The sequence below is a fragment of the Phacochoerus africanus genome, chromosome 3, assembly GCF_016906955.1.
Source record: "Phacochoerus africanus isolate WHEZ1 chromosome 3, ROS_Pafr_v1, whole genome shotgun sequence".
Classification (NCBI taxonomy): Eukaryota; Metazoa; Chordata; class Mammalia; order Artiodactyla; family Suidae; genus Phacochoerus; species Phacochoerus africanus.
Window position 1 is genome coordinate 184181921 of NC_062546.1, and position 26396 is coordinate 184208316.

The following is a 26396-nucleotide window of genomic DNA, read 5'->3' on the forward strand; positions in this document are numbered from 1 at the left end:
ACTCTGTCAATTCCTGCTGTACAGCAAAGTGACCCAGTTATATATACATATATTATAAAAAGGATATATATGTGTGTATAGATATATATATTCTTTTTCTCACATTATCCTCTATCATGTGCCATCACAGGTGACTGAATAGAGTTCCCTGTACTACACAGCAGGATCTCATTGCTTATCCACTCCAAATGTGATAGTTGCATCTACTAACCCCAAACTTCCAGTCCATCCCATTCCCTCCCCCTCCCCAGGGAAATATTATATTTACCACCAATATTTAATAGTGAGTTGATTATGGAGTGGAGAGGGTGCTGGTGCTCAGAAACGGGGTAAACTGGTTCTGAGAGTGTCAGCCTAATACTTTTCTCTCAAGAGTATGGGCTTCGGAATCAGAAACACAAATAGCCTAACAAGGCTTTGAAAAAGTTAACTGCTCAGTTTTCCTTTCTGTAAAAGAGGATTTGAATACTGCGTGTTCCATCAGGTTGTAGTGAGGATTAAATGAGATGATTCACATTAGATGTTCAGCACAATGGCTGATGATGGCAATGATGATGACGATATGACAATGACGACAATGTTAATTCTCTTTTTGTCCAGGAAGGTCAGGTCAGGGTTGGGACAGCGGGTGGAGCTTAAACTGCAAGGTTATCAGTATCAGGAATGGATGCCCCAAGAAATATATTTTTTAAGAGCTACCAAATCCATCTGCCCGCTTGGGAAGCCCTTTGGAGACAACTCTGACATAGACACTCCAGTTTGGATACCTCAACAACCCAGGCTTTCAGAATCCGGGTACTTGGTAAAACGTTTGAGGGAACCGAGGACTACACTTCCCAGGGTGCACCATTCCCCCCCCCACCCCCGCCCACGACGTTGCGTCTCTAATTCTCGCCAGGCTCCAGGTTTAAACTACGAATCCCTGCAGCACCGCTCGGGTTTCCCGTCTCATGACTCACTCTTTGAAGCGTAACTGGGGGCCGCCTTGCCCCCTGGGAAGTGTAGTTCCTCGGTGAGCGACTCCATCACCCCGACCACCTCCCAGGCCCGGTTGCTGAAATAAGGCGAGCGAACTCGCAGCGCTCGAGAACCCGCGCCTAACAGTCCACTCGGAAGAGAGGCTCGGGAGGGCTCTGGAGACGCACCTAGCTTCGGGGTCGGCCGCGAATGTGGTTCGCATTATAGGCCTCACCGGGTGAGAAGGTTAAACTGGGAGGTAGGCGGCGGAGGCGGACGAGACCAAATGCTTCCCTGCAGCAGGGAGTGGGCCGACCGGAAGGGTGAATCCAAGTGGAGGTGATAAGAGTGGCAGTGGCGCTCCCCCCAGACCGGGTGGAACACAGGTCCCAGCAAAAAGAAGAGGGGCGTCCATGCGGTGGGATGGCTTTATGGTTTAGGGCTGATCAAGGGACTTCATCATCCCATGGCCTCGCCTCCCCTGGCTAGTGGAGGCAGCGCACCGGGCCTTGGACCTGGAGCATTTGGGGGCGCCGAAGCGCCCTGGTTGTAAAGTTAGGCAGGAATGTTTTACCCCGGGAGCCTGAGAACTTCAGCCGGGCCAGGGACAAAGCCTTTCCCTAACCGCTTGTTAATTGCTAGTGGTTGGAGGAAGTGGAAAGTGTCGGGATTTGGGGGTTCTGGTCAAAGAGGGTCCTAGCAGAAAGGAAACCTTTTTACCCCAGGCTCCTCTCAGGGCTCCTCCTCCCCCATGTCACTGTTGTAAACATTATGTGGCATTACATTGAATGGAGACTGTTTCTTCTGAACCAAGCCAGAGAAATTTGGTGTCCAGCGCTCTGGGTCTAGAAATATTGCAGAAGTGGCTCAGCTCATGGAAAAATGACCTAAGAAAATTAATTGGAAAAAAAAAATCAGGGTACAAAACAGAACATATGTAATGATCCTATTTTGTAGTAAATTCATCTACCTCCCAAATACATAGCGTGTAACTATGGCTATGAATAGAAAAAATTCAGAATTATACTATAAACTATGAACAGTGATTATTGATAGATGGTGAGATTGCAAATTAGTTTTACTCTATTCTTTACATCTTTTTGTAACATTCGAATTTGTACAATGAGAATATATTTTTTTTTCCTTCTTATTTTTCCAAAAGAGTTACTCAATTGCTCCATGGCAGTGAGTTTTAGACAGCAGGCACTAAAGCTTGCACTTGACTAGTTGCAGACTGATTTGCCAGGAATGGAATAAGGATTGAATTTGAGGGTTGAATTTTAGGGTACAGTCTCTGTGATGCTAATGCTTTTTTCCTTCTTCCAGGTTGGCAAGAGGCTATTTTAGCAAGCATCACGCCATGGTATGTGGTTGTTTTGGTCTATGTCCAATCCAATATCCTTTCTAGTTTGAAATGTCACCTTTCTCATTATTTGATGGATTTAGGTTGCATTGCATAAGTTTCTTGGGATCCGATAACTCATGTTGACTAGTGGATGAGAGGGAGAAAAATATTGCTGTTGAACTACCTTTTTAGCTTTGGATTTGATCGACCTTGCTTTTTGCCTTTTTGTCAGGATCATGGGTTTTGGCATATGCTATATACTGTCTGTGTGCGTGTGTGTGTGTGTGTGTGTGTGTGTGTGTGTTTAATTATAAAAGAAACTTTAATATTTCCTTTGGTTGTACTCCTTGTACATTTCGTGGGACAAAAGCTTGTTAAAATCGAGGTAACAAATAAATACATTTAATGTTTATTTCATTATTGTTTTTCCTTCCTCAGGTTTTGCCAAGTTTCTGATTGAAAATTGACATTCCTGTGCCAGCATTTCCCTGTTAAAATGTCCTTGCCTCTTACAGAGGAGCAGAGGAAAAAAATTGAGGAGAATCGGCAAAAGGCTCTGGCCCGTAGAGCTGAGAAACTAGCAGGACAGCATCAGAACACAGGCTCTGGCTCCTCCATTGCTGCCAAATCTTCCCAGTCTAAACAGGGCCCTTTCCAAAACCTCCCCGGGGATCCTTCTAAGTCAGGGAGCCATGGTATCATTTTCAAGCAACAGAATCCCCTGAGTTCAACTAATGGTGACCAGAGACCTCAAAATTCCTCCAGTTTTCAACTCAGTACCTCAGAACAGGCAAAGGGGACATGGAAGAAGGAAGAAGAGGTGCCCACAGCCTGCTTGAGCCACCGCCTACCAAGTCAAATGACTGTCGCTGGGATCTCCCCTCCCTTGGCACACAGTCCTCCAGAGGTCCCCAGCCAACAGCTCTTGGGTTATGCATTAGGTCAAGGTCATCCTCAGGCTTCACATGGGACCAAATCGACACCATTTGCTAATACAACTCATGAGCCTTTGGCCGGAGCAAAGAATCCCCAAGAGACAGCAGCTTCCTTGTCTGGACAGCCTCCCAGGGATGCTGTATTGGAGGCCAAGATGGCGAGACCCTCTGCCTCCGGGCAGAACGTTGCTGATGTCCATTGTGGCACAGAGAGGATGATGCCCGGGACAGAAGGAAGACTCCACCAGAAATTGGGGACCCCACATCAGCCAGCAGCAAGCTCCCAGCAGGGAACATGCATCAGGATAGGAGATCGTTTCCAGGTGAAGATTGGGTACAATGCGGAGCTCGTTGCAGTGTTTAAGAGTCTGCCCAGCAGACGTTATGGTAATGCCTCTTCTATCTGGTTCTTTCCAATGGTCTTTCCTATTTTTAGAGCCTCTTTAGATGTAACAGTTTCTCATCAATATGAAGAGAGTGCATTGGCACATTTCTGTCTATCCAGTTGTGGCCATATGGAGAATAGATGAATAGTTACTCCCAGGCTGGTTCCCCTGCCAGGTGCTTTATATGCATTGTAGCACTTAAGCCTAACAAGTTTTTTGTGTGTGATAAGTACATGTTCTTTCCATTTTAAAGGCAACAGAACTGGCTCCGCAAGGTGAAGTGACGTGCTCAGAGTGGTCCATCTAGAAGGGCAGAGTTACAGCATCATCCTCATTTATATTTGCTCTTTGTCCTCTGTAGGGATTTTGTCTATCAGTAGGGGCTTTTTTTTTTTTTTTTTTAAACTAATGCCTTTATTTTTATTTATTTATTTTTTGGTCTTTTTGCCATTTCCCCTGGAGGTTCCCAGGCCAGGGGTTGAATCAGAGCTGCAGCCGCCAGCCTACGCCAGAGCCACAGCAACGTGGGATCCGAGCTGCGTCTGTGACCCACACCACAGCTCACGGCAACGCCGGATCATCAATCCACTGAGCAAGGGCAGGGATCGAACCCGCCATCTCATGGTTCCCAGTCGGATTCGCCAACCACTGCGCCATGACGGGAACTCCAAGTAGGAGCTTTTCAGTCAACTGTTTTGAACTTAGCATTGATTCATTCAATAAGCCTTTATTGAATGTCCAAGTACAGCTGATACCAACAGTCATCAGCCCCATTGATGGCAAACTGGGTACTTGTGTTTCCTTTCAGATCCTGCCACTAAGATGTGGAACTTCAGCATGACCGACTATAATGCCCTGAGTAAGTGCGTGTGTGGTTGCCCCTGTGCTCTGAGATGCTGGTATTGCAAAGTTCCTCTACAAGACCAGATGCAGCTTGTGGTTCAGATGGCTTTTGTGGCACCATCCAGTGCTCTTCCTTCTCACCATTGGCCAGCCTATGGAGGCAGGTCCTTTGGAGGAAGTCATGGGTCATCTTAGCAAAAGCTAGCACCTAATGGAGCCTTCTACATGTGAAGCTGTTCTAAGTCCTTATATATGATGTCTCTTTTATTCTTTATAACAGCCATTTTACAGATGGGGAAACTGAGGCTCAGATAGGCCCTGTAACTCACGTAGGGTCACACAGCATAGGGTCACACAGCCAATAGGTTGTGCAACTGAGATTCAAACTCAGGCCATCTGGCTCCAGAGTGTGTATTCCCACTGGACTGTGGGCTCTAGCCACAGCAGGCAGCTGTGCCAGCCCTGCCCCGGGGACAGGTAACAGTTCTGCAAACAACACAAACCTAAAACTGTTTACTGGGCACAAAATTTTCTCTATAGCTTTTAGATGACTTTTGCTGGCTATGACTTTTTTAGCTCCTCTGTATTCTTATCATTATTTTGCACACTCGGTCTTCTCTCTACCAAAATATACCTCAAACACTTGCAATGATTGTGATTTGTGCATTTGTCCATGTTTCTTAATTTTCAGATAGTTCGTGATTGCTGTGTCTTCTTAGGTTATACTTTTTATGACTATAACATTTAAAGACTATGTCAGTCTTACTGTCACTCTGCTTTGGGTCCACCTCTGAATTTTGCCTTTTTAACCCTCACACACATTTATCCTGGGTCATGTGTAAAGTATATCAGTGGCAGAGGAAAAAAAAACAGTCCCTGTCTATCCCTGCTCACTTAACCGCTATTACGCTTTTCCTTTTGTTCCTTCCAGCCTTTTTCCCTATGCATTAACGTACATGTTTTACATATGTAATGTAATTTGTATTTTTCCCTTTTCACTTAGTGTTCCAGCGTAAGGATTTTTATTTTAACGTTGCATTTTAAACAGTTTATTCTGAGTGATGAAAATGTGTGTCCATTATTGAACCTCTTTGACCTCCAGAAAATGATATTTCATGCTTTGTATTTTCGACTTTTCCAAAATTCTTCTAAAAAAAGAAATTAATGGCGGGAATTCTTTTGTGTGGTGCAGAGGGTTAAAGATTCAGTGTTGTCATTGCAGCAGCTCAGGTCGCTGCTGTGGCACAGCTTTGATCCTTGGCCGGGGCATTTGCACATGCCCCAGGCACAGCCCATTCCCCCCCACAAAAAGAAAAGAAATTAATGGCTGTATAACATTCTGTTGTAAGAATGTGTTTTAATTTCCTCCCAGTTTTCCCACAGTCAAAGTTCTGAGGAACACCTTGGTCTACAGATTTTTGTGTTTTTAATTGTTAGTTGAGATAGATTCCTGTAAGTTGAATCAGTATGGTTACTCTTTAGAGCTCTTGCTGTATATTGGAAAATTGATTCCCAAAAGGTTTTATTCCAATCTAGCATTGCAAATATCTGTTTTTCTAATCCTACAAGTTTGATAAGCAATGGCTTTTTATTACTTTGTGAAGTTGCATATTTCTCCAAGTATCTGTTAGTGATTTTCCCTCCGTTTGAATTGGTTACCTCTCTAACTTCTTTTTTGTTGTTGTTGTTTTGTTTTTTTTTTGTTTTGTTTTGTTTTGTTTTTTGTCTTTTTGCTATTTCTTGGGCCGCTCCTGCGGCATATGGAGGTTCCCAGGCTAGGGGTCCAATCAGAGCTGTAGCCACCGGCCTACACCAGAGCCACAGCAACGCGGGGTCCGAGCCGCGTCTGCAACCTACACCACAGCTCACGGCAACGCCGGATCGTCAACCCACTGAGCAAGGGCAGGGACCAAACCCGCAACCTCATGGTTCCTAGTCGGATTGGTTAACCACTGCGCCACGACGGGAACTCCTAACTTCTTCTTTTTTTTTTTTTTTTTTTTTTTGACTGCTTCTGTGGCATGCGGAAGTTCCTGGGCCAGGGATGGAATACACATACAGCAGTGACCCAAGCTGTGTAGTGACAACACTGGATTCTTAATCCACCACACTACAAAGGAACTTCCTACCTCTCTAACTTCTTATGTAGTCTTAGTATTTTTTAAAAGTATGAGCTCTTTATATCTTTTGCAGATATCTTTATTTAGCAGTTTTGCCTTTCATTTCAGTTTGTTTTTTGAAAATTTATGTCATCAAATCTATTAATCTATAAAATGCCTCAGAAATAGAGGAAATAAGGATCAAAACTATGCATTTGTGGCCTGACCATCCTGTCTCTCCTTCCTTATCCTCCCTGAGGCAGCAGAGCAGTGACCAGGAAATAGGGTTAGGTGGGTGATTTCTGTCATGTTGACTTCCTTTGGTGGCTTCTCTGACACAGACACAGAAATTATCTAAGTTTATACTTGCCCTGGTGAAATCCCTCTTCCCCTGTTCTTTTCTGAATTCTAAGTTGTTGTTGTTGTTGTTGTTTTAATTTTTTTTTTCTTTTTAGGGTCTCACCTGAGACATACGGAAGTTCCCAGGCTAGGGGCCAAATTAAAGTTGCAGCAGGAGTTCCCGTCGTGGCGCAGTGGCTAATGAATCGTCTAGGAACCATGAGGTTGCGCGATCCCTGGCCTCACTCAGTGGGTTAAGGATCTGGCGTTGCCGTGAGCTGTGGTGTAGGTTGCAGACTCGGCTCGGAGCCCACGTTGCTGTGGCTCTGGCGTAGGCCGGCAGCTACAGCTCCGATTCGACCCCTAGCCTGGGAACCTCCATATGCCGCAGGAAGCAGCCCTAGAAAAGGCAAAAAAAATAAAAAATAAAAAAATAAAGTTGCAGCTGCTGGCCTGTACCACAGCCATAGCAACTCGGGATCCAAGCCGTGTCTGCAACCTACACCATAGCTTGTGGCAACTCAAGATCCTTAACTCACTGAGTGAGGCCAGGGATCGAACCTGCATCCTCATGATACTAGTCAGGTTTGTGACTGCTGAACCATAATGGGAACTCCTGAATTCTTAGTTTTTTTAATTGGAAAACCTAAGGAGTAGAAGAGTTACAATCAGGAAATCCTGCAATTCCTGAAGCCCCACTCAAAGCACACCTACACGCCTTCCCGGTCTGACACCACCTTTTCTCCCCTGCCTGCAGTAGGTAATTCCCTACCCCACCCCCGCCCCTGCCCCTGCCCCCGCCCCCGCCCCCACCCCCATCCCCCCTCCTCTGCCTGCTGAGCATCTCAGAGCCATCCAGGTCGTCACCTTTGTCTTTTTCTTCTTCGGCAGTGGAAGCAGCCCAACGCCTCCCTAGGGTCACCCTACAGTCTTTGGAAGGGACCGAGGGCCACATGGAGTCACCCTCCCCCAGTGGCAGCAGCAGCATGGCCCAGACCTGCCTTCCTGCAGCTCCGTCCCTCGCCTTTGTCAAAGGGCAGTGTATGCTTATCTCCCGGGCGCGCTTCGAGGCAGACATCGGCTATTCCGAGGACCTGATCGCACTGTTTAAACAGATGGAGTCCAGAAAATACGGCAAGTAGCTGGCCTCTGCCTGACTCCCAGGATGCATAGTGGCCTGTGATCTCAGAGTAGGGTGTTTCCTCTCTTCAAATATTTAGAGGTGACTTTCTGGAGGAGCCTTCCAGACATGCTCTTCTTAGGGAGAAAGGTGCTCCCTAAATTGTTCCAGATGGTTGAACACGTGGTGGGGGCTGCTTTGTCCCAAAGAGAAGACTCCTTCCCCAATCTCCTGGTCAGTGTCTTCTTGGTAGAAGCAGGTAACTTCCTGCTTCAGCCACCTAAACACACCTGTTTGTATTTTGTCCCTAGTAGAACTCGAAAAACAGGTGTTTGCCGTAAAAACAGATGGCTTTGGGTAGACTAAACCAGCGGTTTTCAAACTTGAGCATGCCCCCAGACCACCTGGAGGGCTTAGCCCCATCCCCAGAATAAACACTAAAGCCTGGTTCCCACCCAGAGCTACTGATTTAGTTGACTTGAGGCAGGGCCTGGGCCTCAGACTTTTTTAAAGATCTCAGGTGAGTTTAACCATAAGCCAGGATTGAAAACCACTGGCCAGAGGAGGCAGTTTTTATTTTTTATGCGGTTCTTCCAAAGCTGCCCCATCAAAATAAGGAGCAGAAGAATCCTGAACTTCTGGGTTTTGTTCTCAGCGTGGGCCATGTTGTTTTACCGAATAGCATGGCTTTTACAGATTTATATTCCTATTCTTGAAGTGGTTTTAGTGTTTCCCTAGGCAAGTAGAAAGTAAACCTTGAAAGCCTTCTGCCTTTGAGACATCACATTCAGGCGGCATCATGGACTGAGCCTCTGTGGGGTGACTTGTTCACGAGCTTTCATCAGGCTTAGGGGCTTCTTCAGGAGGGGGTGGCTGTTGCATTTTTAGCCCTTAGAGGGATGGTTCTGACTGGTGAGGGCAGAGCAGGCTGGTGGGTAGGGTTTAGGTATGGCATGCAGGGCCCAGCATGGGTCATGTGCCAAGATGCTCACACGAGGGCTGGGGCCCATCGCCTCCCCTGCTGCCCTTCGAATGTTCGGCTTCCGCTTGGGATGGGTCTCTTGTCAGAAAGCAGGTACCGATGACCTGTGTCTTCTGAAAAGTACGGCCTTTAAAATCTCACTCCTGATGTGACCTGCTATCTGGGGAGGATTATGAACAGCAAAAATACTCACACCCAACCCCTCCCAAACCTAGACATCCAAAAACCATGATTAGACTTTTTTTTTTTTTTTTTGGCCATATCAGTCATTCACAGATGTTCCCATTTACTGCCCTGCCACAGTCAAGATCAAGCTGTGGTCAGAAAGGGTCTCCTACCCTATTCTCACATCAAAAGTAGTCTCTGGAGTTTCCTGGTGGCTCAGTGAGTTAAGGATCTGGCATTGACACTCCTGTGTGTGGGTTTGATCCCTGGCCCAGGAAACTTCCACATGCCTTGGGTGTGGCCAAGAAATGGTAATCTGTCTGCATTTGGTTTATCTGTCAGATTACATCTGGGCCACCTTACTTTTTTCCTGAAACAGACATACTGTGTCCATGAGGCCTTTTCCCTACATACCTCGCTTCCTCAGTGACCATACAGAGAAGAATTAATTTTTGCTGCCAAGAGAGCTCTTATTGAGGTGATTCTTGCTTGATTTTCTCAGAAGATCAATTGGCAGGAAAACCGAAATAATTTGTCAATGTTGAGTAGATGCTCTTTCTTCTTAGTTGATATATGTGTAGTTGATGCTGCACTAATCAGATGTCACAGTAATAATAATAATTTATAATTGTTTTTGCTTTTGGGGGGTGCATTGTTTGCCAGACACTCTTTCATAAGTATTTTACATTGAAATTTTATGTAATCCCCATAAGAACCCTCTGAGGCTGGGGCTGTAGGATTCTCCTTTTTCAGATGTGGGAACTGAGGCACAGAGAAGTTACATAGCTTGCCCGAAGTCACACAGCCAGGAAGTGGCAGACCTGGAATTTCAACACAGGCTGTTTGACCACTCTGACCACATGTAGCTTGTTTCCCCACTTAAAAAAATGGAGCGAATAATGGTGTCCAGCTTATTGTGTATTGAGGAGCTGAGGAGATGGTGCGTGTAAGTCTCTTGGTGCCAGGCCCGGCTTGCTGTGAACACTGAATAAGTGTAAGCTGCAGTCATTATCCTGACCTTGGAAATTCAGGGCACTTCTGACCTGCCGGGCCATCCTGTATGTCCCCACAGTACCCTTTTATCACCACCCGTACAACCCAGTGCTGTCCCCAGCCTGCCTGTCTTTCCTCCCTGAACTCGGTGAAAGCCTCGAGGACAGGGATTCTCCACCCCTGGATCCTCAGCTCCAGGCACATGATCAGCCGCATCACCCGAACCTCCTGGGGGTTTATGAAACCAGGGGATGAATAAGTGTGGTGGCATTGCAGAAGGGCAGGGTGTCACGGTTGCTTTCTTGTTTCTTGTCATTGCAGATGTCAAGAGCAGGAAGTGGAACTTTCTCCTGGAGGAGTACAATAAACTAAGTGAGCTGCCCACCTTGCTTGCTTTATATTATGCTATTAATTAATTATAGTAATAATTATATTAACTTATGCTACTAATTAATGAACAAATTAAACCTTAATTATGTCCCTTAAATGTAATGTATTTTGAAAGACTCACCTCCCCTCCACGGCAGTGACTGCTTGCGTAGCTACAGGACTAGTAAACGGGCAGATAGTCTTAGGCAGCCCCTTGGCTGGAATGGCAGCTTGACAACACCCAGGCAAACACAGTTGGGAGAGATGGTAGTAGTCAGATTCTTGAGGCCCCTGAAACCTCCCACCCATCATAGAGGTATTAGAAGGAGGATATGTGGACTTTGGGAATCAGAGGCGAGCTAGGTTTCCTTAGCTTAGATGGAAGCTATTTCAGAGTCTCTCTAAGAACAAGCCCTTGCTTTACTTCTAGAGCCAGATGGTCTGTGAAAGTCGGGGAGCCTTCGTGGTTATAGGCTTCATAATGGGCTGAGTTCTGCCAGAGGCAGAAGCCAAGGCCAGGGCTCATAAGCATTTAGTAAGTGCTTTGGAGGCTGACCAAGGACAGGACTGTGTGTAGAGATATAACTATGAGAAGGAGAAGCCAGTTGGCTTCTTATCTGTCCTCTGCTTGGGTGGGTCAATGAATGAATTCCAATATGCCTCAGAAGGATGGGGGGTGGGTAGTGAGACCATATCTCAGCCTGTCACCCATCTTCCAGGCTGTCGAAACTGCAGTGGATGTTGAGCTGGCACAACATAGTTTCCTCCTGCTTGACTCCCTGAGAACTTTCTGGTACCACTCAGTACCAGGAGAGACTTGGGGGGGTGGGGGAAGGGGGCAAGGCACTTGCCCACCAGGCTAGGGCTTTAGGGAAGAGAGTCTTTTCCCTCTGTCTCCTCCTTGTGTGTCTTACGGTGGAATGTCAGGTAGTTCAGTATTCTGGGTCCATTTGTCCTGTCTGTGGAAAGGGGGTTGTTTAATCCATATCTGTGCTATTGTCAGAAATTAAATATCAGGGAAGAGTTTGTGATTCCTTGAGGAAAGACTTACTGCAAGCTCAAGGTTAAGTTTGAACGTGAAGAGTTACTTATTTCGTGTCAGCGAGCAATAGTGGAAGGAGGAAGGATGGCTGACATTGATCTGAGATCCCTTGGCTTCTGTGATTTGGAACTTGTGATTTAGAGCAAACTATTTGGCCTAAGCCTAATTTCTGGTGAGTAGTAGGAGTGAGTTTTTTTTTCCTCTTGCCCCTTTGTCTTTCAACCACAGAAAGATATATATGTATGGGCTTTGTACGGGCTTTGACTTTTGTGGAAGGACAAAAAGCAGAATATTTACAGCATTAATGGATGAATGTAATATTGGGAAACCATGCCTGGCAACTTGTTTGCATAGCATTGTGTGTGACGGTCCCAAGTCTTGTGGGCCACAGACTCCTTGAAATATCTGATGAAAACAGTGGATTCTTCACCCAGAAAAATGCACCTGATGGCCACACATAAGATTTAGTCTTTGGTGTTAATCATTCCTTGGGCCTTGAGTTAAGAGAGCTACAGTTAGAGTTCTGGTTATTTTTTTACATGCTAGCTCATCATTATAACGTCTTATAGGCAATAAGACCATTCTCCCTATTTCATAGATTGGGAGCATTGCAGGGTCACAGTGAAGTCAGACTAAAATTGCAATTTTGGGAGTTCCCATCGTGGCTCAGCAGTAAGGAACCCAACTAGTATCCATGAGGATGCGGGTTTGATCCCTGGCCTCACTCAGTGGATTAAGGATCTGGCGTTGCTGTGAGCTGTGGTGTAGGTCACAGATGCAGCTTGGATTCTGCGTTGCTATGGTTGTGGTGTAGGCTGGAGGCTGCAGCTCTGATTCGACCCCTACCCTGGGAACTTCCATATGCCACAGGTATGGCCCTTTAAAGCAAAAGTAAATAAGTAAATTAATTAAAATAAAATAAAATTGCAATTTTGAGTTTGTGACGTGACCCATTAGGAAATGTAGAAGTCAGGTCTAGGAACCAAGAGGCCGAGGAGTCAGGGTGCCCCAGTTAATTCTGATTCCTCTGTTTACAGACAGTAGACCTGGAGGACGTGCCCCTCTCTCCTTACCCCTGAGCCTCATTGCTCATGTGTGAAATCAGGTCATTGACCCGAGCCGGTGACCCTGTGCCTAAGAAACTAAGAAATGACAGAGCCGAGCGAGTGGGTGCTCAGGGCTGATGTGGTGACTGCCGGTCTCCAGATAAGGCCAGTTCCAGGGCGTTCCTCCTCCGTCTTCTCTGAGGGACTCCATGCTTCTCATCCACGTGAAATTGGCACAAAGCTTTCAGTCCCCACCTCCTCCCCCTGAGCCGTCACAGTCCAGACGCTTCTGCATCCCCCCTCCGTGATCTTGTCTTATCAGCTGCCCTTTGAAAACATCAACATCTGCCAGGGAGCTATTTTACAGAACCGACTCCTCCGTGACTCATGAAGCCAGAGGGCACATTGCTGTTGTCCCCCAGCACGGGGAGGGGGAGGCAGAGAGTGGTTGCAGCGAATGAAAGCTGTCTCAGAAACACACCCCGTTGGCTGAACCAGCAGCGCAGGATCTGGGGAGACAGTAGTTGGTAGGAAACTGTGGAGGGTGGTTTTTTTCCTCCTCAGTGGTGGCAAGGACATCATGCTGACTAAGCACCACATTTCACACTGGCTGGATCCACAGCCCTTCATTCTCATCAGGTATTTGAGTGCCGAAGATCACTAGGATTAAAATGAAAATGGGTTCTGAAAGCACACGGAGTGCTCAGTGTCTTGAAGTGTGCAGAAAACAGCACGCTCAGATTTAATTTGGAAGCAGAAAATGTATTTCTCCATCAATATGGACAGTCTCTTTTATATTAAAGCTGTCAACCTTGCCTAATTTCTTATCGTGGTGATTCTGTTCATGCAGACTGTTTCCAGAAATAACTGGTACTTATATTTAGGGAAAGACAGAAATGGACTTAAATACATGGAAAATGCAAAGCCATCTAAGGTGGCGGTAGATGGCTCAGCCCTCTGTAGTCACATCAATATTTGCAACTGGCAGTTGATGGTTGTGGCAGAAAATATTTGGGAAGGCGTTGGTTAAGGCCACACACAACCATGTGGAATAGAGAAGTGGCACCCTTAGAATTTCAAGTAAGGTCGGGTAGAAATGAAATAGAGACCCCATTCTCTAATTTGATTCCTTTTCCTCGATTCCTGAGGACAGCCCCTTGGTAGGTTACTGACTCTCCCGGGCTGCCCTTGAAAAGGCAAAGGATAAAGACCAGTTGCAAATCTGTAAACAATGGTCCCTCTTCTAAGTAGATTTTTCAAATGAAATGATACTAGGGAAGAATGGGTTTTTTTTTTTTTTTTTTTGGTCATTTTTGTCTTTTTAGGGCTGTACCTGCGGCACATAGAAGTTCCCAGCCTAAGGGAAGAATCGGAACTGTAGCTGCTGGCCTACGCCAGAGCCACAGCCATGTGGGATCCAAGCCAAGTCTGCCACCTACACCACAGCTCATGGCAACGCCGCATCCTTAACCCACTGAGCAAGGCCGGGGATCCAACACACGTTCTCATGGATGCTAGTCGGGCTCATTAACAGCTGAGCCACAACGGAAACTCCTAGGGAAGAGCATCTTGAAAGCTCCAACCCTAAGCCAGCAAGCTATGATTGCAGTTTAACGATAATCCTACCACCAGGGATTTCTAGGTCTGTCATCTCTAACTTTTAAATTTTTAACTTATCTCCCCTTGCTTCCTCTGCCCCCTAGAATTCTGTTTTATTTCTACCTTTTTTTTCTTTTCTTTTCTTTTTTCTCTTTCTCCATTGAATAAAGGGTTTTGGGTTTTTTTTTTTTTTTTCCCTCTTAATTTTAAAATCAGGTGAGGCTCGATTCCTTTAAAAAGAAAAATCAGTGAAATAATTTGCTATTATTTCCATGTCAGGCCCCAGTCATTTCTTTTTCCCACCTGGTTTACAGATCCACCAGAGGAGATTTCCTCACCATTATACTGGGGTCTGGAACCAGCACACTTGAAAGGAGAGACCCTCTAAATATAAGCTTTAATTTTTTTTATAATTCAGGTTCTTCTTCTTTAAATTATCTTAATAAATGTGTTATTTTAAATAAAAATAAATAAATATAAGCTTTAATTAGAAGAGAGTCATGGTCACTCTTAGTCATGGTGTAGATTCTAAGTAGAGGTTGGCAAACTTTTTTTGCAAAAAGCCAGATAATAAATACTGTAGGCTTTGCAGGTCATGCGGTCTCCGTCCCAGTGACTCAGCTCAGGCCATCCGGGCATGAAGGCAGCCACTGACAGTCCATAAACAAATAGGCATGGCTGTGTTCTGGTGAAATGTCATTTACCAACAGGTAATAGACTGGTTTGACCCACAGGCCTTAGCTTGCCAGTATCTGTGAAGCTCACCTCCCTCAAGATGACTCTCTTACGGAAAGGGTCAAAAGTTGCAGAGCCACACTCATGTTACCAGTTGGTGTCTTTTGTGGTGGTGGTGTTTGTAAATAGCACTTCTGTCCTAGTGATTGTTCTTGGGAATACCTAGCAGCTTCTCTGCACAGACCACAGTGCTTCCTTACCTGTTGACGGCAGGTAACCTAGAGTTCTCCATCTGTTCACACTTTGAAACCAAAATAAAACAAGGAGAATGAAAACAAGACAGGATTCATTCATTCTAAGTATGGCTTTTCCTGGGCTGATTTTTTTTAAAGAATATAGGTCCTTATTTATTGAATGGGGTTACTAAGATAGTATTTTTGATTACTTAGCCTAAAAAAGGTCGATCACAAAAACACTTCAGCTCCTTCCAGTGTGTGTGTACTCTAGAAAATCATTTTTGCATTATTGATCACCCTCTTGTTTGCAGACCTTAGGAACAGAAAGGGAAACTAGTTCTCTCCGTGCATGTGTCAGCACCCGGTTTTCTCCCCAGTTACTTTTTCTGAGAAGATGGCATGCAGCAGGGTTCTAGCCATTGGACTTGTCTCAGAGTTCCTTCTTTTTCCCCCAGGAGTCTTGGCCATTAACACTCCATACGCCTCTCTTGCTCTTTCTAGTGGAAAAGGCACGCCACCTTCCGCAAGTTCAGCTGGATCCTCTGCCCAAAACTGTCACCCTGGCTTTTGCTGCTCAGCTTGAGAAGACGTCTCTCCATCCCGTGACAGATGTCCCTGAGGCAGACCTTTCCGGAGTGGACTCCAAGCTCGTATCTAGCCTGCTGCCCTTTCAGAGGGCTGGAGTCAAGTAGGTTCTTCATCAGGCTTCCTCCTGTTCTGCTCAGATTTCGTGGCTTCAGATGCTCCTTCTTTTGTGGACACTCCTCTTTTCACAGCAGGCGGGAAGCATCTGGATATCAGCATCAAACAGCTCAGGTGTGCTGCCACTAAAGCCTGATGATAACCATTGATTTCAAATTCCATAAGTTAATAAGAACTCTGGCTTGCAAGTGTGCAGAAACCCAGCCCAAAGTAGCATAAGAAAACGATTTCTCAGTGCATGTAACTGAAAGCCCAGGGTCTCTATAAAGAGCTCACTAGGGCTCTGTCCCTCTCTCACCCATTGGTTCTAGAGTCTAGCGGAAGCACTGCTTCCCTAGTGGGTTAACACTGAAATGCTTGAAATTTGTTGCTGACACTTGAACCACTCAGTCACTGTGGCCTTGTTGGTCTTGTAGGTCACTGGGGTCTTATTGGTGAAACCAGGTGACAGGCTTATCCCTGGAATGAAGGGTAGGGCCTGCCCACCCCGTTTACTTGGACTGAGAGTGACAGGTGGTAGTTTTCCCAAAGAAGGTTGCTCTTATTATAGAAAGAAAAAAGAAAAGCCCGTGTCCTAACCTGTCCCTCTTCCCAGGGTTCCTTGGGAGAAGCAAGATGACAGGTTTTCCATAAAACTTGCCTTCTGGGAGTTCCCATTGTGGCACAGGGGAAACAAATCCAACCAGGAACCATGAGGTTGCGGCTTCGATCCCTGGCCTCGCTCAGTGGGTTAAGGATCTGGTGTTGCCGTGAGCTGTGGTATAGGTCACAGACGTGGCTTGGATCTGGCGTGGCTGTGGCTGTGGCATAGGCCAATAGCTATAGCTCTGATTAGACCCCCTAGCCTGGGAACCTCCATGTGCTGCAGGTGCTGCTCTAAAAAAAGACAAAAGACCAAAAAAAAAAAAAAACTTGCCTTCTGGTGGAAAGACAGGAGGTGAAGGAAAGAGAAGTGGCATTTGAGATTCCATGTAGAAATGACAGCTGGATCTAATGTCAGGCAGCATGGCTGGAGACAGAGACCTATTCCAGGGGAGGTACTAGACCTGACCCACAAGACAAGCGGCCCGAGTGCAGCCTGCTTGTGTTTTGCCTAAAGCTTGGCTCCTCTCTCTGCAGGATTTTGTCCTCCAGGCACAGTTTGGGCCCAGTGGGACCTCGCTGTCTCCCCACAGTCCCATCTCTGCCCACACTCTTTCCTTCCTTTTCCTTCCGGCTACCATCTCTCTTAGATAACACACTTTGCTGTTTCAGTCTTTAATCTACTGAGATGTCCTATGGACCTCATTTTATCCAGGTTCAAGGGGGGTTTCCCTTTGATCTTTCTTATTCTGGCTCCTTCATTAATTCTGAGAGAGGTTGCCCACCCTCAGCTCCTGGACAGAATGCAGGTTCTTCGTGGCTCCACAGAGACCCCTGGAGCTGTGTGGTGCATGCTGGCCTTGACAGTTAACCCATTACCACTGAGGGGCCACGCGTGCATGCGAAGCACCCCCGGGCTGACTCACATCAGAGCCAGAGCAATACTGGCTGTGTCCATCTTTTTCTCTGTGGCTCTGAAACTGCAAATGGTACTTACAGCATTTCTTCAAAACTTTCAATTAAATCCAGATTTTAACTTTTATTCTCTGAAGGGGAGTTTGGTGTTGAGGAAAAAGCTATCAATTCCAAATGTTTTTTGGTTTTGTTGTTTATGTAAGAACTACAGTTGAACTCCATTAAATGTATGGAGCAAAATCTTTTAGGTATCAGCCCCCTCTACGATCTAGATGGTCCCTTTTTTTTTGTCTTTTTGTCTTTTTAGGGCCACACCTGCAGTATATGGACATTTCCAGGCTGGGGATCAAATCAGAGCTATAGCTTCCAGCCTACACCACAGCCATAGCAATCCTGAACCCACTGAGTGAGGACAGGGATCGAACCCACGTCCTCATGGATACTAGTTGGTTCATTACCACTGAGCCACCACGGGAACTCCCTAGATGGTTCATTTTAATAGATGAGTGAGTTGAGACCAAGAAAGACAGTCGTCTGCCTAAAATCGCTCGGCTTCCAAAAGTGGACTTGGGGCTGGAATCCATGTCTCCCAATGATGAAAACACCGTTTTTCCTGTGGTACCAAACTGCTCTGTTGAGAATGGCATTCTGCCATGTGTGCCATCCAGGCGTCATCTTTGTTCTGTTTGATCACTTTGTTCCTTAATTGGACTCCCTCAAGGCAGGGTAGAAGGAAAGACCGTGGCAATCAGGGGTCTGTACTGCTTTGGGAATGACCAGATGAAGAAGCTGTATGGACACTTGTAAATGGCAACTACGCCTCAGAGGCTGAAACAAAGGGCCCTCTCTGGCTTGTTGCATTGATGCCTCTGGCCACCAGTTTTGTAAACCAGAAACGGAAGCAAAACGTCAGTTTTCATACTTGCCTCTCTGCACACATCTGTCTGGGTCAGGAGTTGATCCTGGAAAGGTCCAGGTTTCACCAAGTCGTACATGGAAGAGGTGGCTGGGCCCCCTTCCTCCCCACTGAAGGAGTCTGGTGGCCTCAGCCAGGGGGCCAAGGGAGGGACACTGCCTCTCACAGGTGGGCCATGTGGCAGCTGGGAAAACCAAGGAGTGTCACAACACAATGCCTGTTCTCTGCGGAGCCTGGGCGTCCGGGCTCACGCCACCCACAGACCCACGGCCCACTTTCCCACCTTTGTTGAACACCAGCTTCTGAAGGGCAGAAATGCCATTTCCAGGCGATTCAGAAAGGCCATGTGCAGCCCGGAACTCTTATGGGCCGTTGCTGCTACTGAGCAGAAGAGGGGACGTTCTCTGTCTTTTGTGTGAGAAAGAAAGGGTGAGAACTGGTGGCCCAGCTTATTATCAGGTTCCTGAGCAAATGATCAGTTTTCCGGGAACTCCCGTGGAAGAGGAGTGGGGTTTGGAACAGGAGCCCAGACACCTGGCCCTCGGCATCCTTTTAGCTTGTTTCTCATTCATCATGTGAGTCGAGTAAATCACTGTCACTGTTTGCACCTTGGTTGTTTTGCTCCTTTTGGGGGAATGATAGTTGGCATTGGATGCTGCTTAAACATTGCAGACCCTCGCAACGCTTTCTGGTGTACGTCCCGTTGTCATTTCTGTGTTATAGCTGAGGCACGAGGAGGTCAGACAACTTGCGTAAAGGTGTACGGTTCGCAGGTGGTGGCTTGGGATTCCAACCTAGACCCCTTGAGCTCCAAAGGAGTGGAGTAATAATTCCACGCCCTTATTCGCAAACTTAGCAAGGGCTGCTGCCCTGGAGGGCTCGGGGACCCTGGAGGCTGCTAGGTGGTGAGGCACTTGGATGAGGCTGGCGCTCCTCTTAGACAGACACCCTTGCCCCATCCTTCCTTCTGCCATCCTCCTTCTCTCCAGCATCTTCTGTCTTCACCAGCCTTGTGCATACAGAGTCCCCTGTGAGCTGGAGAAAGCCTTACTTTGACTCCTCCTTCTTCTCTTCCCGGCTGATCCCTCGCCTGACCAGCACACCCCTCCCGGCCCCTTGTTAGGGACCGTTTCCCACTCTTCCTTTATATCCCCTGGGCCCCGCCTGCACTGGGCCAAGGGCGACTCCTCTTCCTGGAAACTGCCCCCCCCTTGGCTTCCTTGGCCTCGTCTTCTAGAGCTTCTCCCTGCCCTTTTTTTTTTTTTTTTTTTCGGTCTTTTTGCTATTTCTTTGGGCCGCTCCTGCGGCATATGGAGGTTCCCAGGCTAGGGGTCGAATCAGAGCTGTAGCCACCGGCCTACAGAGCCACAGCAACGCAGGATCCGAGCCGCGTCTGTGACCTACACCACAGCTCACGGCAACACCGGATCATTAACCCACTGAGCAAGGGCAGGGACTGAACTCGCAACCTCATGGTTCCTAGTCGGATTCGTTAACCACTGCGCCACGACGGGAACTCCCTCCCTGCCCTTTGACTCCATTTCACATTGTCCCAATTGTCTTTACGGTGGTTATGGTTCCTCTTCCCGCTCTGGGAAGCAGGACCGTGCTGGCCAGACAGGGGGCGTGGGGGGCGGGTGTTAACTGAGTCCCTGGGGGTGCAGGCTGTGCTCCGTCCTCACTTTGTCTGCTTTCAGTTTCGCCATCGCGAAAAGAGGCCGCCTGCTGCTTGCTGACGACATGGGCCTGGGGAAGACCATCCAAGCCATCTGCATAGCAGCCTATTACCGGAAGGAGTGGCCGCTCCTGGTGGTGGTACCATCGTCTGTGCGCTTTACCTGGGAGCAGGTCAGCTCTCCTGGGGGTGTGACTTTAACAGGGAGGGTCTTCCTCAGTGTCAGGGCCATCCAGTGACAGCTTGGGGACAGGACCTGGGGAATTGGAAGGATCCATCTCCTCGGAAGGCAGGAGGGGAGGGGAGATGGCTTCCTGAGGCCAGGCCCCTGGTTTCCTGAGTGAGAAGCAGGCCATGTCTTTGGGGAGGAAAGCCAAGGCATTACAGGCTCGCCTCCATCTATCAGCAGACACGTCCTGAGTCCCTCTCGGGTCCCGGCTAAGAACACCTTTCACTTTTGCTCCACGTAAGTTGCAAAACAGTTTCACCTCCTTTATTTCCCTTAATCCCATACAGTGATGTGTCATAGACACAACAGATACTAACGCCACTGACAGATGAGGAAACTCACCTCAGAGGATAAGCGCCACGCCTGCTGCTAGTGAGCACCAGTTCTGGGGCCTCGAAGTTGCACCTCCTGACTTCTGGGCTCCAGCGTTTTGTGCCCTGTAGTAGGTGGTACGGGCAGGATGTTCACAGTCTGCCAGGTACCTCCCTGGCTGAAGAACCCCACATGACCCTTGTGTTATCACTCAGCCGTGAGCTTTGTCTGCCATGAATCCAGGGATGAGAGTGGTCCTGGGAAATGAGTAAAAATCCACAGGAGCAAACTGGATGAGGAAAGAAAACCAGGCTCACTGTCCACAGCTTTTCTCAGCTTTATGCTCTCGAGGTGGCTGTCGGCTTCCTCACTTCTCAGCTTCTTACTAAGCTCCCCGGCCTCCGATCTCAGGGACGAGGCAGCGCTGCCCACAGCCAGGGGCCCTGAGGCCCAGACATGCCCTCCCGCTGAAGAGAAAGCAAGACTTCAGAAACGCACGTTGAAGACTATTACATTTAGAATGGCTAGACAGCAAGGTCCTACTGTGTAGCACAGTCTCCTGGGATAGACCGTGATGGAAAACAGTATTAAAATGTCTTAACAAAATGTGCATCAGGAGTTCCCACTCTGACACAAAGGGATCTGTGGCATCTTGGAAGCTCTGGATTCAGGTTTGATCCCCAGCCCGGCACAGTGTGTTAAGGATCTGGCGTTGCTGTAGCTTCGGCTTAGGTCGCAACTGTGGCTCAGATCTGATCCTTGGCCCAGGAACTCCACATCCCTCAGGGTGGCCAAAAAAAAGTGCTTCAAGACAGTAGCTAGTTCTTTCTCTGTCCTTGTGATCTGAATTGCACCAAGAGCCTCTAGGAACTAACATATTTAGTGCGTGCATGTTTGCGTGTGTGTGTGTGTGTGTGTGTGATTCCCACAGCACCTTCAGAAATTCTAGGGGAGAGTCAGATGGTCGATGTTATAAGCAGGACGGAGTGTGAAGGAAGGACCAGTGCTCCCCGTAGCAGAATCATGTCAGCCCAGGAGCACCAGACCCCTGGCCGCTGACACAGAGGCACCTGGTGACTGTCTATCAGCTCCAGGTACTGGCTTTGGCTGGAGATGGAAAGATTTCTGGGGAGAGCAGGTGGCTTTGTAGAAAACACTGATAGGAATATTTTCTTATCATCAGTGCCTTTGGTGTACCAGGCTCTGCTCCAAATTCCTTTATACAATTCCTCTTTTAAGAAGAGTTGCATTCTTTCCCTGCGGAAACTTGCCACCTAGCTAGAGATCCCAGAAATGGAGTCCACAGACAGCCCAGAGTGACTGCCAGCAAGCACCTGTTTACCAAGGAGGGACGTGTCCTGTTAGTGCACAGTGATGGGCAGTGGCTGGATGAGAGGAAGAGGGAGGCAATACTGCTCGTGGGGACGAGGTTATGACGAATGCAGAACAGGAGGGAATGAGACCGAGTTTATTTTCCAGGAGCCTCAATACTGGTCCACACGGAGAGAGTCAGTGGGTTGGTGGGGGTCACAGGTGGCAGCCGAGGGCCGGATCATCATGCTGGTTTTGTTCTCCCATCACCCCCCAGGCCTTCCATCAGTGGCTGCCGTCTCTGAGCCCAGACTGCATCAATGTCGTCGTGACCGGGAAGGACAGCCTGACAGCTGGCCTGGTCAACATTGTCAGTTTTGATCTTCTGAGCAAGATAGAAAAACAGCTAAAAACCTCTTTTAAAGTTGTCATCATTGTAAGTGACTTGGCAAAGCCTTTAAGTACTTTATCTCTGTGGAAACTTGCTATTTGAAAGCTCCAGGAATGTCCAGATCTGCCATCTCATGGAGCCCCACTGGGTTGCTAGAAGAACAGAAATCACTGGCTTGGTTTTGTGGGGACCTGACCTTTCCTTCCTCTCCAATAGTGGTTCTCAACCCTGGCTACATATTAGAATCTTCTGGGGGGCTTTGTGAAAAATTGTGACTTACTAGGTCTACGCTGTGGTCTCCTGCCCACGTCTCCCCACGTGGAGTCATGGATGGAGGCGGGTGTGTGGACCCAGATGGCTAGGGTGCCAGGGGCTGCAGCCTTCATCTGGTGCCATCTTGTTGGAATGACTCAGACGTGCAGTTCAAACAGTTAATAGATGTTCTTCCAGGCACTGTAAAGATACCCCCTCCCCACCACAAAAAAACCCAAAAAACACTTTTTACCATAGTTGTTTTTTGGAAAGGAGCCTTTCGATTCCAGCCCCCAGATGTGGTCTTTAGTCGCTGGCTTTCCTTCTTCTAACCCCTCTCATACTCCAGAAGGAAAGTCTCCGGAGACTTGCTTCAGCCTCCTCTGTCAGTGCCCAGTGTGTCTTCATGGTCACAAACATAACTCTGGAAAGGTGTGAGTTTCTCCTGTCCCTGCCCTCATCTGGCCAGTCCTACTCCCGCCCAGGTAGCAGTCTGGGCAAAGCTAGCACTGGGTGCTTTCCAGGGGAAGTTTATCCTTGCTTTTCCTCCTCTCAGAACAGGGAAACCCAATGCCTGCAGGTGACATGAAAAATTCTTTATTCAAACATGGGACTTGAAAAAGCCAGTGGTGTTTTCCTCCTCTAAAAATAGGATTCTCTTGCGACAGTGGTTCCCAGATCTCACTGCTCATCTTGTCTAGTGTGTGGCTCATCCAGAAGGAGCCAAAGGAAAGAGCTTTAAGAAAACCCTTTGAGAGATTCTGAGTCACACGCATCAACAAGACTGCGGTGGAGACCCTGCCTTGGGTTTCCCGGCAGCGGGCTGACTGCGAGGAAGGCACGTTCGTGAGTTTACTCTGCTAACTAGAGGTTGAAACCAGCTCTGTGGCCTGCATGGTACTGTGCACTGAGGGTGTGGAGGGAGGAAGGCCAGCCCCAGGCCTCCGCGGAGCCGGAGCCACAGTCCTGTGGGACAGACAGACGTGCAGGTCCTTACAGTTCATTCTAGTGCCTTCAGAGGCCTGGCAGCCAAGGGCTGGGGCAGCGCAGGAAGGAAGGAGAGGAGGCACAGTCATTTCTCATTTGTCACCAATCCAAGTATGGCTCTGAAGAAAACATCAGGAGTTCCCATCATGGCGCAGTGGAAATGAATCCGACTAGGAACCATGAGGTTGCAGGTTCGATCCCTGGCCTTGCTCAGTGGGTTAAGGATCTGCTGTTGCCGTGAGCTGTGGTGTAGGTTACAGACGAGGCTCAGATCTGGCGTTGCTGTGGCTCTGGTGTAGGCCGACGACTACAGCTATGATTAGACCCCTAGCCTGGAAACCTCCATATGCCACAGGTGCAGGCCTAAAAGAAGACAAAAGACAAAAAAAAAGGAAAAAACATCAGCATGCGTGTGCAGTGAAAACATTAAAAGGGTACTCAAGGAGGATGGTGATGGCTCTGCGGTGGGCGGGAGGAATAGGCGTTATCCTGCCTCAGGTCCTTCACATCTCACCTCTGACCCCACCACCCCCGCCCCACCCCGGGGCCCGGACACCAAGTACTCCTCACTCTCACAGCTGACAAGACTGACAGACTGGTACGTGATTTGCCCATAGGTACAGGGTGGAGAGACAGTGATCAGAGCTGGGTTGCATCTGCTTCAGAACTCATGCCTGTCTGTCTCTGGCTCAACACTTAACCTGCCGTATGATTTTTGGCAGGCCGCTTACCGCTAGTGTTCGTTTGTTCTGTTAAGTAAGAGCCCTGTCACCTTCTGACTTCAGAGCAGTGTTGAGAGGAAGGAATAAAGTGACAGCTCTGAGATGTCAGACTTCTTAGAAGAGAATCAGACAAAGCCTCTCCCTGTGGTTACTTATAATAGTGGTATGTTTTTACCCATTGATTGAAAGGGTCCATTCCCTTCCATATCCTCTGTACTTCCTGTTATTTCTCTCTATAAACCTTTTTCTTGGCTTGTCATGCAGGCTTATTAGCAGACAAGAATATGAATGTTACCCCCACGTTTCTGGGAATAAACCCTGTCTCGATATTTAGGCGTCCATCTCACACTTGCGCTTTTGAGGTCCTTTTTGGTTCATCATAGTTGAAATGAAACAGGGGGTTTCTCATAGGTCTTCTTCAGGGACAGAGCTGGGATCTCCCTGGTGTCCCTGCCGTAGGGCGACTGGTCCCATCTAAGTGGCAGGACTGTCTTGGGGACTTCGTGTGCAGTAGCCCTTTTAAGCCAAGGATGTGATACATTAGTTACTCTACTCATTTTGCATTTGGAGAAGCTGGCACCATAGAGAGGTCAAGTCATTGCTTAGAATCATATTGCAACTAATTTGAATATGTGCCAAAATAGAAATAGCCCCCCAATACTAAGAAGTATTAGTTACTCATTTGGCTTAGTAAAATATAACAGGAGTTTCCATGTGGTTCAGTGGTAACAAACGCGCCTAGCATCCGTGAGGTTGCGGATTCCATCCCTGGCCCGACTCCGTGGGTTAGGGATCCGGCGTTGCCGTGAGCTGTGGTGTAGGTCACAGACTTGGCTTGGATCCTGTGTTGCTGTGGCTGTGGTGTAGGCTGGCAGCTACAGCTCCTGTTTGTCCCCTAGCCTGGAAACTTCCATATGCTACACGTGTGGCCCTAAAAAGCAAAAACGAAATGAAATGGAATGAAATATGACATACACTAGTTTGGTTATGCACAGAAACAGAGCTATAAAAAAATCAAACTCCATGTTTGAAACGTGACAGTCAGCCCCCAGAGGTCAGGAATCATGTCGACTGCCTCCTTTCCCTGAGTCCCTGTAGTATTTTGTCACACCCACCCAGCAGCAGCATGGATAACACTGTCTGAGCAGTTGCCAGAATGGCTAATGTCCTTCCTGCAGGCAGGGGCTTGGGTTGCAGCGCCTCATGCTGGTGCAGGGCACACAGTGGGTCTCCAGCAGACTTTGTTAGCATTGTGCAGGTGTGAGGGGCGTCTCACAAATCTTTCAGTGGTTTGTTCAGGGCAGGGGGGGGTCACCACCCCCACTATGCAGGTGGAAAACTGTCCCAGAGAGATGAAGGGACTTGCCCAGAACATCCTGAAGGAGATGCACTGGGGCCTGGTCCTCACGTAGGTGCGCAGCCGTCTCTTTGTGATGTCGTACTAGGGTCACGTTTGACATGGACTCTCTCTCCGTCCACTCAGGATTTGGCCTTGTTCACTCACGCGACCGTCTCTTTTCAGGATGAATCTCACTTCCTCAAAAACATTAAGACCGCCCGGTGTCGTGCAGCTCTGACCTTCCTCAAGGTGAGTGCAGCTGAGGACAGACTTGGTGCCTGAGTCCACTCAGCACTGAGATTAGCTATATTTTGCTCAGGCTCGTCAGGGGTCCAGGGGGAGCAGGGGCTGCCAGTCCAGGTCTGCAGGCTGTGGACATGACCTAGCATCGACTTGGGGCATCTCTCCTTACGGCTTCAGCGACAGATTCAATTTCCTTCCTAACATTCTGCTACTAGTGGTCTCTGCAGCCATCTGTCTCTCAAAGATGAGGACCTATTGAAGGTCACAGGCCAGGTCGGGACTCACTCGGGAACCTCCTTGGGCTTCTCCTGGACGAGGCAGAGGGACAGCCTGCAGCATCGTGTCCTCTAAACAGCCCGGGAGGAGCTGCCTGTCTTCTGGTCGCTTAGAGGGGCAGAGCTCTCATGGTGCTTGGAACCAAGGGCAATGAGTTGGGCAGACTCAGAACCAGGCCTTGGGCATCAGCAAGAGGCACTGCAAGGCTGAGACCTGCTCTCAAAGGTGATGCTCTGCTATGGGGCCGCCCTAAGGCTGTTTTGTTAAGGGGAGAGTCAGCCATCCACATCCCTTCCTGGGGTGGTCTGAACCCGTGCTGAGCACTTGGTTGCGTAAGTCCTGGCTTCAGAGCAGAAGAGGAGTGTGTGTCTATCTGTCTCTGTGTGTGTGTACGTGTACGTACAGCAGCTTCA

General features: G+C 48.0%; 1 protein-coding gene across 5 annotated transcripts in view; it reads left to right on the forward strand.

Annotated features, from left to right (window-relative positions):
- The first annotated feature begins 984 nt into the window (after positions 1–984).
- The window catches only part of SMARCAL1 (SWI/SNF related, matrix associated, actin dependent regulator of chromatin, subfamily a like 1), a 62616-nt gene continuing 37204 nt past the window's right edge, over positions 985–26396 (forward strand). Inside the window, exons 1-10 of one of the 5 annotated variants that reach the window (XM_047773449.1) lie at positions 985–1216; positions 2284–2320; positions 2741–3624; positions 4432–4482; positions 7796–8038; positions 10486–10536; positions 15633–15819; positions 19944–20094; positions 22051–22209; positions 25648–25713. In XM_047773449.1, coding sequence (XP_047629405.1) covers positions 2799–3624; positions 4432–4482; positions 7796–8038; positions 10486–10536; positions 15633–15819; positions 19944–20094; positions 22051–22209; positions 25648–25713 — 1734 coding nt within the window. In that variant the 5' untranslated portion in view covers positions 985–1216; positions 2284–2320; positions 2741–2798. Of the gene's footprint in view, positions 1217–1260; positions 1297–1324; positions 1344–2283; positions 2321–2740; positions 3625–4431; positions 4483–7795; positions 8039–10485; positions 10537–15632; positions 15820–19943; positions 20095–22050; positions 22210–25647; positions 25714–26396 lie in introns of those variants that run through there. The other 4 variants (XM_047773448.1, XM_047773453.1, XM_047773451.1 and 1 more) reach the window with 4 other exon arrangements.